Source organism: Antrostomus carolinensis, unplaced genomic scaffold, assembly GCF_000700745.2.
Source record: "Antrostomus carolinensis isolate BGI_N321 unplaced genomic scaffold, ASM70074v2 scaffold8298, whole genome shotgun sequence".
Lineage (NCBI taxonomy): Eukaryota > Metazoa > Chordata > Aves > Caprimulgiformes > Caprimulgidae > Antrostomus > Antrostomus carolinensis.
Window position 1 is genome coordinate 1 of NW_010334999.1, and position 10,767 is coordinate 10,767.

The window sequence follows — 10,767 nt, forward strand, 5'->3', positions numbered from 1 at the left end:
AGATGACATCAGTTGCTATATTGCTATATGCTAGTTGACCATATTAAATGGATATTAATACAAACATGCACAGTGCACTTTAGCTTCAGTAGACTGCTTTCCCTTTCCATTTAGTGAAAGCCCAGCCCTCTCTTACTCCCAATATACAGTGATTGCTTTTGTCCCCAGTCATCCTGCACTACCTGCAGTTGTATAATCCAGCTTCCTCTTTCTTTGTGCTTCAAGTCAATGAAGAGCCTAAGATATAGACTGGTTTCAAGCAACTCTTCTTATGCGCTAAGGCAGACTCTACACCCAGACAGAAACACCCTCATAAATCCAGGAGTACTCATTCCAGTGCTGCACACTGACAAAGCAGAGTGTAAATCTCTGTAATGCCCCCAGCAGCAGGGAATACAATGCTTCTGCTAATGTAGTGGCTGGAAAATCCTATGTGGTGTCCAAAAGCCCCTCAGTTCAAGAAGGACAGGGAACTGCTTGAGAGTCCAGTGCAGAGCCATGAAGGTGATGAAGGGAGTGGAGCATCTCCCTTATGAGGAAAGGCTGAGGGAGCTGGGTCTCTTTAGCTTGGAGAAGAGGAGATTGAGGGGTGACCTCATTAATGTTTATAAATATATAAAGAGTGAGTGTCACGAGGATGGAGCCAGGCTCTCTCAGTGATGCCCAATGATAGGACAAGGGGCAATGGGTGTAAGCTGGAACACAGGAGGTTCCACTTAAACTTCAGAAGAAACTTCTTTACAGTGAGGGTGACAGAGCACTGGAACAGGCTGCCCAGGGAGGTTGTGGAGTCTCCTTCTCTGGAGACATTCAAAACCTGCCTGGATGCTTTCCTGTGTGATCTCATTTAGGTTCCTGCTCTGGCAGGGGGATTTGACTAGATGATTTTTTGAGGTCCCTTCCAGTTCCTAGCATTCTGTGATTCTTATCATGTAACCTTTCATTTTCCAGGAGATGGGGGGTAACACAGAAGGTTATAGGAACAAACTGACTTCTGTAGCTGCATGTGGAAGTAGCTGGTAATAGTAGTTGTAGGTGAAGACAAAGAGAAGAAATAAGTCATAGGCTAGACTTGTGATGTTAGATAGGGTGAAGAAAAAACAGTGTATGCCTCAGAGAGACATCTGCACCCACCTTGTGCAGGGAAGTTCTCTCCACCAGTTGGAAAGGGGAAGGGTCTATGCGGCAGTTGTCAAAGCACACATTCTTGTTTAGCTCCTCCTGTTCCCAAGCATCTATCTGACACAGGAAAGAAGAGGAATCACTCTTACAGTAATCAGCAGTGTTGCCGCCTTGTGTACCCAAACTAGTCCCATTCTCCTGTTAATGTTTCTTGCTTCCTATGTAGATCGTTCATCTTGCCCATTATATCACACCCCTCAGGTTTCCCATCCCTTTCTTGCCAGATGTCAAGTTCCTATGGAAACAGAGCAATTCCAGTACCTCAGAGGTTTTCTGAGAAGGTGAAGTTTTGCTCCTTGCTGCTTAAAGAGAGAGTGAACATTTTAGCTTTCCTTTCTGAGTGCACCTTCCCTCTGTCATTGTAAGATAATAGTTACTTAGTGTAAAAATATGAAGGAACAACATAACCCCACAGAATAATTTAGGTGATAGAGGACCTGTGGAGGTCTCTAGTCCAAGATCCTGCTCACAGCAGGGCTGACTTCAAAGCTACATCATATTACTCAGAGCCTTACTCAGCACATCTAGCAGAACAATCTCTTCTCTTACTGGGTGAGACTTGTCTCCTGTGCAACTCTAAGAAGAAAATGTCTTTAACTATGGCTTTATGTGCCAGTCACTGAAGTTGTTGGAATTCAGAAAGAATTGCAAATGATTGATAGGAAATGGATAAAAGAAGCACTCAATTAACCTCACTCCCTTTCTGCACCCAGTCTTACCTCTTCTGGCCTCATTGTGTCAACAACTTCCACTGGCTCCTGTAGAAGAAAACACTGTTCAGGACAGACAAAGAACCCGTAGTTTTACAGAGTACAGAAAGGAAAAATTTACACAGCCTCCTCAACCCATGCAGTCCCCTTTTTGTTCCAAATAGTATACTACTGAGTGGTTAGATTTTCTTTATACTCCTACATTATATACATTATAAGATGTACTCTGTGCTCCCCTTGCCAGAGAAGGTGGAGCAATTCAGATGCCTAAGCACAGTCATCTAGTACCACTTTAGATGCTCTCAGATATCCCACATGGAGTCCAACCAGTGCCCTACAGTGGATGGGTCTCCCATAGGCTCTGTATGATATCCACCAACCCTGTGCAGATGTGTCAGATACACAAGGGCATCTAACATGGCACAAGGCAAAAGCATTTTCTCATTTTTATCTGGTCAAAACTGTTTGCCAAATGGAATAGAACTGCACTTTATTCCAGTTAGCCAAAATAGCATCAAGTTATTCACTGAGAAAAGGATGCCCACGCTCAGTCGTGATGGCAGCCTTAACACCTGAGCACAGATGGCTCTTTAGGAAGATGCACACTCCTTTACAGTAATCACACCCTTTCTCCTTCTAGACAGTTCCCCACTGATGCTGTCAGAGTTCAGGTCTATAAGTGTATCCATGTTTTGGCCAAATGCTGAATGGCTCTGAGTAGTAGTTTATATTTCCATTGAATTCCCTTCCCTCTTCAGAGTACTTCTAGGCTTTCTGTATCCCTAACCTGGATGGCACTCTCTGTTTCAAGTGGACGGCTGTAATGGCACAAGAATTGCTGGATCAGTTGCCTCAAACTCCTGAAATTGCCTGCAGGATGAAAACAAACACACAGATGAGAGACAAGAATGAGTGAGAGACAATACAAAGCCCCATGCCCATCTCCTTGCCCAAGGCAGACTGGAAAATAATATGAGGGACATAGTAGATGGTATATGGCAGGACTGAGCCAGTTACAATCTAGCATTCAATTTGTAAGATAGTAGCTGGGATATGCCAGAATAAATATTGCCATGCAATATCTTTTCCTCAAGGAGAGGGAGCCTTTGCAGATAACATTAATAGATCAGTGTCCCTGAAGAAAAAAAAATAAACAAAACAGAAGCAAGACTCCTAACACAGCAAACAATCTGATACAAGGGATAAACTGCTGTGACTAGAGATTTCTGCAGTCCACAAAGAGAATATGGTTTGGAGGATGAGTATGGAAAGGGTAGGTAAGAATTTGGAAATTAGTTCAAAGACAAAACATATTAACAGCCTGAATGTGACAGGTACAAAGGGCTGAAGAGTCCATGGGTTGAGCCAGCAGTGTAATGGTGGGAATGGAAAAGGCTGCAGAATTATTCTCCTAGGCTGGACAATCAGGCATTAGCAAAGAGGAGGTTTGGTGCTGTTGTGAAGTGAACAAGGCTGTGGAGGAAGGGTGGTCAGAAACAATGATAGTTGTGAGCCAAACTGAAAAAATTATGGGAGGGCAAGTGTGGTGAAGTCACCTCTGCTCCACTTCCTATTGTCACTCCTGGATCACTCAGTACTAGTTTAGCATAAAATCTCTTACACACTATCCTTGTTTTGATGTGATTCTTTTTCTGATTTGGTAAGGAAGGTGGATGGTTGTCCCATCATCCTACTGAAAGCATAAAGTGAATTTTCCTGTGCCTTAGAGGTTTAGTCATACATGAGTGGTTCTAAGGAACCAGAATGTGCTATATGCTATATTACATGCTGACCTTTGGGTACCTAAAAGCACGAGCCAGAGCCCTATTCTCCATATTTATTTTCAAGATTGGGCTACACCTTTGTGCTTACTCACTCTCTGCATATTTCAAGACACACACACACACACACACACACACACACACAAACAAAAAGCACCATCCTGCATCAAATATATATGATGTAGCAATCAGAAATGAGCTATGAGTACAGTCTTGGAAGCAAAGCTAATACAGGCCAGGGTGGCAGACAAAGAGCACAAACCATCAATACTTGTCCATCATATTAATGTAACTGAAACCAAGAGATTTGTGTCTGAGGGAGGAGCTGCTCAGTTTTGGAGATGACTGAGCAACAGCCCTAAGCTACGAAAAAAACAAGTACAGATGTTTAGGTCACAGGCTGCTTTTCCCAGGGAAATTCAGTCATGGGTTGGAGGAGGCAAGAGGTGGGACACTTCCATGCAGATTCTCCAGAAAATGTCTGGCAAGATGTTATTGCAAAGGATGGAGTGGGGAGCACTGACAGGGAGAGCAGCCCGAGTGGGCCTACATTTGCCATGCTCACTGAGGGATCACAAACAGAAGATATTTCCAGGTACGTTACACTGATGTTGAGGTGCATTAACAAAGTACCTTTAATAGCGGAACAGCAGAGAAAGCTCCTTCTCTCAGTCTCTGGGTAATCAGCACCTTGCACAGGCACGTACACACAGTTAGCATGAAAGCTTCCACGGGCTGGCTAAGATGTGGCTGAAGCATGACAGAAGTTACCATACCTGTGAGCTGCTGTGGCTCCGAAGTATCAGGCATTTGCTTAAGAGGATTGGTCGGGCCATTGGGCTCCTCTGGGTAACTGGGAGTGGGACTTGGAGACTGAGACAGCTGTAATGGAAAGGAGAGAAAATGAGGTCCACCCTCTGTCATTTCTTTCTCAGCCTCTCCAAATGCATTACTGCTTCTTAAGCAGTCTCTGTGTTCCAGTCTCTCCACTCCTCTCCCTCACCTCTCCCTTCTCCTCTGTATCCTCATCCTCATCAACATAAGCAAAAGATTCATGCTTCAGCTTTGGCAGGGTTGCCCATGGACCCTTGCTGTGCCCATCGTAGGGTGCTTCAGACAGCTTCTGCTGCTTTTCTCTGTTGAGGAGCCGTCGCCGTTCTGGGCTTATATGTCTCTGGAGGAGAGCCTGCAGTTCAGATCGCTCTACAGACCCCAGAAGGATCATGGTCTCTGCATAACAAAGAAGTCATTAAGCCACTGGAAGGTTTTGAATGTCCCCTGCCACACACTGCCTCTTCCTCCCTCCAACCTCTTAAAAGTGCTTGGACTGGCACTAGCTAGAGCTGCACGGGAGTCATTGACTAGCCCTGCTAGTTGCTGCTAATGCACCGTGGGGCTGTGGGAAGGTCACCATCCTTGAGTTGTGCCACTCCTCAGCACCACATCAGCTTTTTACTGGTGGAAGATCCCTCCCTGTTGTCACAGTTTAGTTCACAAACTTCCCCCACATGTCCCTCACCTGCTCTATCTGCTTCACTGCCCACCCTCCAGCTTACCTGTCTGACCAGCTGAAACAGCCTTCTGTCATACATCATCCGTAGCAGAAGATTTTGGGGATTTATTTATTTTAATGTAGTCGGTCACACTGCCTCCTTCACAGCATGTAATTTGAAAGCCAGTTTCTTTGGCTCTTTAAGCTGAGACAGTCTTCAGGAATTTCTCCACATTGCTTACCTGGTGAGTCCACCAAAGGCAAAGTCTTAACAGTGGTGCTTTGGAGTAGAGTTTGTAAGTCTCGATATTTACAGTTGGAGGAGACAAATTTCACATCTTGGACCATAATATCCTCAACAAAGATATTGTATTTGCTGTGAATTTAGGGACAATAAGGTGAAGAGTTAGCATATTAAAAATGTCTCACACTTAAGTTCCTTAAAGAAATATATAAATGACCACTTCTTTAAAAAGTGTTCTCCATACAGTTGCTAAATAATCTTCTGTGAGAGTAACCAGTGAGGACTTTCCAACAGGATCAACACACATTATCTGGATTTCCATTACAGTTGTAGTCCTCTCCATTACCTCTCACCATAAAAATACATACATATATATACATATACGTATACATTTAGGGTTTTTAAATATACATACCTATGTATATTATATATACTAGAGAGAGGGAGAAATGTATATGAATAACTGGATTTTGTTTTTGGAAAAATATCAAAATAAAATTGTATTTCAAACATTTACTGGAGAAAAAAATACAAACGCCACTGAATTCAGAAAAAAATGAAAAATAAAACACTTCATTTTTAGATTTTTAAACTGAAGCAATTTGGTAATATTAATACAAAATCAGTAATGTTGCAGTTTATTCAAACCTGTGCTTTCAGTGAAAAAAAGAAGAGGATGTTTCTCCATTTCTGTGTATGAACCCTAATTCTACTCTACCACTTGTTTTTTCTTGCTCCAGGCCTATTCTGCTTTTTAATTTTTTTTTTTTAGTACTGTCCCCTTTTCATGATCTTTTATTCTCCTATATCATCCTCTTCTTCTTTATTTCTTTGCAACTCCCCACCTCCTCCTCTCTTTTACTGCTGTACCTTATGTGATTCCAGCCAAGGTCTGGCAGGTAGGGCAACTTCTTCACCTGGATGATGCTGTCATAGAGGCTGGGCTGCAGACTCTGGGCCACCATGTTGGCAAGAATAACAGCCACCATCATGGGGAGGATGTGAGAGATCTGACCTGTCAGCTCGAAACAGATCACAGCGGTGGAGACAGTGTGGCTGACTGCTCCTGTCAGAGCTGCTGCACCTTTCCCAGGCAGGGTGGAAAAGGAATAGGGAGAGAAGACTGTCATACAGAAACAGCATGTCATGTCAACCAGAAATGTCATGGGGATGGGACCAGGAGAAGAAAAAGAAATACATGGAAACTCACCAATGACAGCATACCCTCCAGGTAAGATTTGATAAAGAATACCATCAAAGAGGATCCCATTGGGAAAAAGTGATGCCATGATTTCCCCAATAAGACGCCCAAATGCAGCACCTGGAAAATACCACTGACAATTATGGAATTAACATCTAAGGAATACCTACTCCATGCTGGGCAGCTGTCTGGGCAACCCCTTGAGTGTTTTTGAACAGAAACAAAATCAAAACCTACATTAAAATGACACTAGGGACTAAAGAGTAGTTCTCAGTTACAAAATACAGAAGTTAGACTCTAGGAGGACAAAAAGGTACTAAGATAGGTAAATACAGTTGACCCCTCATTCACACCAGGCACGGCGGCATTTGTGATTCCTTGGTAGGAGGAAATGTTTTGAGACTATGTACAATGTCAGTCCAGATCACAGTTGAGGCCCTTCAGACACTCATTCGATGAATGTCCAACCCTAGAATCTCAGCTTACAGAAGAGGTCAGGTGGGAAGGGACTTTTGGAGGTCTTGTTCTGACCCCTGCTCACAACAGGGTTAATTTCAAAGTGAGATCTAGTCACTCAGGGCCTTGTCCAGACAAGCTTTAAAAGTCTGCAAGTATGGAGATTCTCCGGCCTTTCTGAGCACCTTGGAAACATTTGTTTTCTTATGCACCATCAGAATTTCCCCTGTTGCAACTTGTGCCTTTACCTCCTATTTACTGTCTGTCTCTAAGAGGAGTCTTTCCATCCTCTATCCCCTGCTGCATTAGGTTGTGAAGGCCACAGTTAGATCCCCTCTTGGCCTTCTCTTCTGCAGGCTGAACAAGCCCGACTTCTTCAGGCTGTCCTTGTTCGTTTTGTGCTCCAGCTCCCCAACAGCCTCAGTGTCCTCCACTGGACTCATTCCACTTTGTCAAAAATCTCTTGTATCCATGGACACAAGATGGCACAATATTCCAGATTTGTGTCCAAAATACTAAATGCAAAGAAATAACCAATTTCTTTGCCTTGCTGGCTAGGCTTTTCCTAATATAGTCGTGTTTGTGGTTAGCCTTCATCACTGCAGTAACATGCTACTGACTCTTGTTCAGCTGCTGCCTGCCAGAACCGAGAGGTCCTTAGCACACAGCATTTCGTTTAAGAGCTGTGGGTAATTAATGCTGAACTTCATGAGCTTGTGTACTTTAATCTGTTATAGCCTCTCTTTCTTAACATTAGCATCATATTCTTTTTATTTTTTGGTCTTGGAATTAAGATGAGTTAAAAACCAATAAACTCCCATGTTACCATATTTCAGTCAGAAGAAATTAATAACTAGTGGATTACATTGCAGGTACTAGTTTTGAGGTTATCTCTTCTAGTTGACCTTCAGGGCGTAAAGGAGCAACTACTACTAATTGTAGGTTGAAAGTTTCTCTGTAGGTGAAGAGGCAGGGAAATTAGAAGGCCATGGCGTAGCATGCCTCCCCACAGTGTGGCTTCCATTTGTAACGGGACGGGGATTTCCTCCTCAGCATTTGGATTTGGGGGAATGGGCAAATGACAAAAGCAGAGACTCAGAGGCTGGTATATGGACAGTTAACTGAGCTTGTCATAGACATCAAGTGATGACTCCTCATCCACTGGAAGAAACCTACTGGGTACGTACACAATGTCTCTTATCCTCGCCACCTGTCAGACCTGTATGCCACAACACAAAATTGAAACTCACCTAGAACAAAAACAGGCATGAAGCCTCCACAGGGAATTGGCATCGTGGTAGCAATGACAGACATCCAGAACTAGAACAGAGGCAGAGGGTGCGGTTGTTACTGAGCAGCAATAGCATTTCCTGTAACCCCACTCTGCTGCCCAGCCTGTGACTCTGAGAGGGGACACGTTCTGAGGAATCTGGCTGCTCAGTGCAAAAGTGAAAGTAAAGGGGCAGTGGGGTGTGAAGGGGAGCTGGAGGGACTCTGACACCACAACAACACTGATGCAGAGGACCTCTGGGGAGTCTGCTGTGGTAGCAGGGAAGGTGAATCATCAAGGGGTTGGATGAACATGAGAAGCCCTTCGCCTTGGACCTCAGAAGTTGAGATTTCCTACTGCTCCAAGCAGCTTACCTTTTCATAGAACAGGGTTGTCAAAATTTCACAGACTCAGAAAGACTTCAGTGCGAAGGGAACTCTGTAGGTCTCTCCCTCCACTCCCTGCTCCCAGAAAGGCTAATTCCTAAATTAGATCAGCTTGCTCAGGGCCTTATCCAGGTGAGTTCTGAACATCTTGAAGGGTGGAGATCCCCCAGCTTTTCCTGGGCATTTGTGCCACTGCTGACCCACACTCAGAGGAGAAATTTTTCCTGCATTCCAACTGTCATAAGTTTTCTTTATTCTAGCTTGTGGCTGGTGCCTCTTGTCCTATCACTATGTTAGGCAAAATGATCAAACTCATCCTAGTACTGCTAAGACCAATTCAAATGCTGACTTAGCCTGGCACATATAGACTTCTGGAGACAACAGCCTAATCTTACAAACACCTCAGAGGCAAATATGCTCAGATTTTCTCAGGCAATATGACAAGAAATTGCCACAGTTGAGGAAAACATGGAAAATGCTGCTGTTTCAAGAGCTGTGTACTGCCAAGATGTCCCTCGCTGCAGCAGAATCATCCATAGGAAAGAGACAACCATGGTCCAACACATCAAGAGCAACACTTTCAGGTATTTCAGGACCATATTCTCCTCAGAGTGGGCAAATCCTTCCTGTTCAAGGTCCACCTTTGAGAAGGTGATGCCTCTGCAGATGTTGTAGCTGTAGACAGATGAGGTACTGATCTGTAGACAGTCAGTTTGGTGAGAGGAAATCCACTGAAGACAGCTTTTCCACTGTAACTCCCATAGGATGGTTGGCATAAAAGGGAAAATTAAGCCAAGATGTAGTCTGCCATTTAGGAAAGCCCTCTTCAAAGGTAACAAAGAGCCAGCAGAACAGCATTTCTCAGCCCATGGCAGAAGAACATGCTGTGAGGATGGATTGGACCATCAATTTGATACTGGCTGTTGCTCTTCCTTCCATAAGCCATTGAATATTCCAGAGGAGAAGTTCCTGGCTGGCTGCAGAGACCAATAAGCTTCAGAAGTGGAGTACTGCTAACTAAGCTCTGTCTTTGCAGTATCAAACCAGGCCAAATATGGCTGAGAACAGACTATAGTGCAGTGGAGAATCAGGTGAACTCTTTGCTCATAGTTGAAACAGCAGTTTCTTTTTTATGTGGTCTATCCCAACTCTGAATATAGCCAGAAGAAAATAAAATGCTTGGAGCAGTTATCTAGTGAACTGCGAAAGCCTTTACTTAATGGGACAAGGCCAATAAAACTTGTGTCTGAGGATACAGCTCTTCTGAAGGAGAACAGATGGACTCAGGATAGATGCATCATGTAGTCCATCCCTCTTTTATTAAATGAGACCTTATTTGCTTAGTACACCATAATCAGAATTATCATAGAAGCAGAACCTTTAACTGCTTGTCAGAAACTCGATAGTGTTTTACTTTAGGTGGAATCAGCTGTGTCAATCAATCATTGACATCCATTCCTGACCTACTGAAATGTTCAACTGATATTGCAAGGTGGCCTCAGCTCTTCTGCTCCTTTGCAACAACAACAACAAAAAATCACCATTTCTATGATATTTTTAGCCTTTTATTTTTTTTTTCCCCTCTTAGGAAAACTTCTTTCTTGCTACTTGTATTTTGAACACTGGAATATAGTGTTTTCTTCTTTTAAATCTCTTCTTGCTCTGTCATGTATCAGTTTCCCAGCTGATCGTTTCAGAGGCTGAACAGTTTCAACTTCCACAGACCATGTCAGCTCAGAACATTTAATCCACTGTTGCTTTCTGAGAAGTGAGCAAAACTGTTCTCAGCTGAATTTCTCAATCAAGTTATGGTACTGCTAACAAATCCTTGAGCCTCACACAAGTATAGGTTGTGCTTACATATTCTTATTTGTCTCCTATTTGTAGTCAGGAATACAAAGTAAACTGTATCAGACTTTGTTTATACCAAATATAAATTATCTGAGAGCTTTTTACTCAATTACTTATTTTTCTGGAACTTGAGAAATCTCCTGATTTCTGGTAGTCCTCCCTACCAACTACTACAGAGTGGGTACTGAAGGTCA

General features: G+C 43.3%; 1 protein-coding gene across 1 annotated transcript in view; it reads right to left on the minus strand.

The window, feature by feature from the left end:
• Window positions 1-1,134: 1,134 nt before the first annotated feature.
• Window positions 1,135-10,767, minus strand: part of CLCN1 (chloride voltage-gated channel 1) — a gene marked incomplete at its 3' end in the record, with an annotated part of 40,810 nt that continues 31,177 nt past the window's right edge. The window contains exons 14-22 of the mRNA XM_029086589.1: window positions 8,317-8,386; window positions 6,620-6,730; window positions 6,280-6,532; window positions 5,408-5,541; window positions 4,677-4,903; window positions 4,450-4,555; window positions 2,680-2,762; window positions 1,902-1,940; window positions 1,135-1,239 (exon numbers count right to left, since the gene is read on the minus strand). Of these exons, the coding sequence (XP_028942422.1) occupies window positions 1,135-1,239; window positions 1,902-1,940; window positions 2,680-2,762; window positions 4,450-4,555; window positions 4,677-4,903; window positions 5,408-5,541; window positions 6,280-6,532; window positions 6,620-6,730; window positions 8,317-8,386 (1,128 nt within the window). The remainder of the gene's footprint in view (window positions 1,240-1,901; window positions 1,941-2,679; window positions 2,763-4,449; window positions 4,556-4,676; window positions 4,904-5,407; window positions 5,542-6,279; window positions 6,533-6,619; window positions 6,731-8,316; window positions 8,387-10,767) is intronic.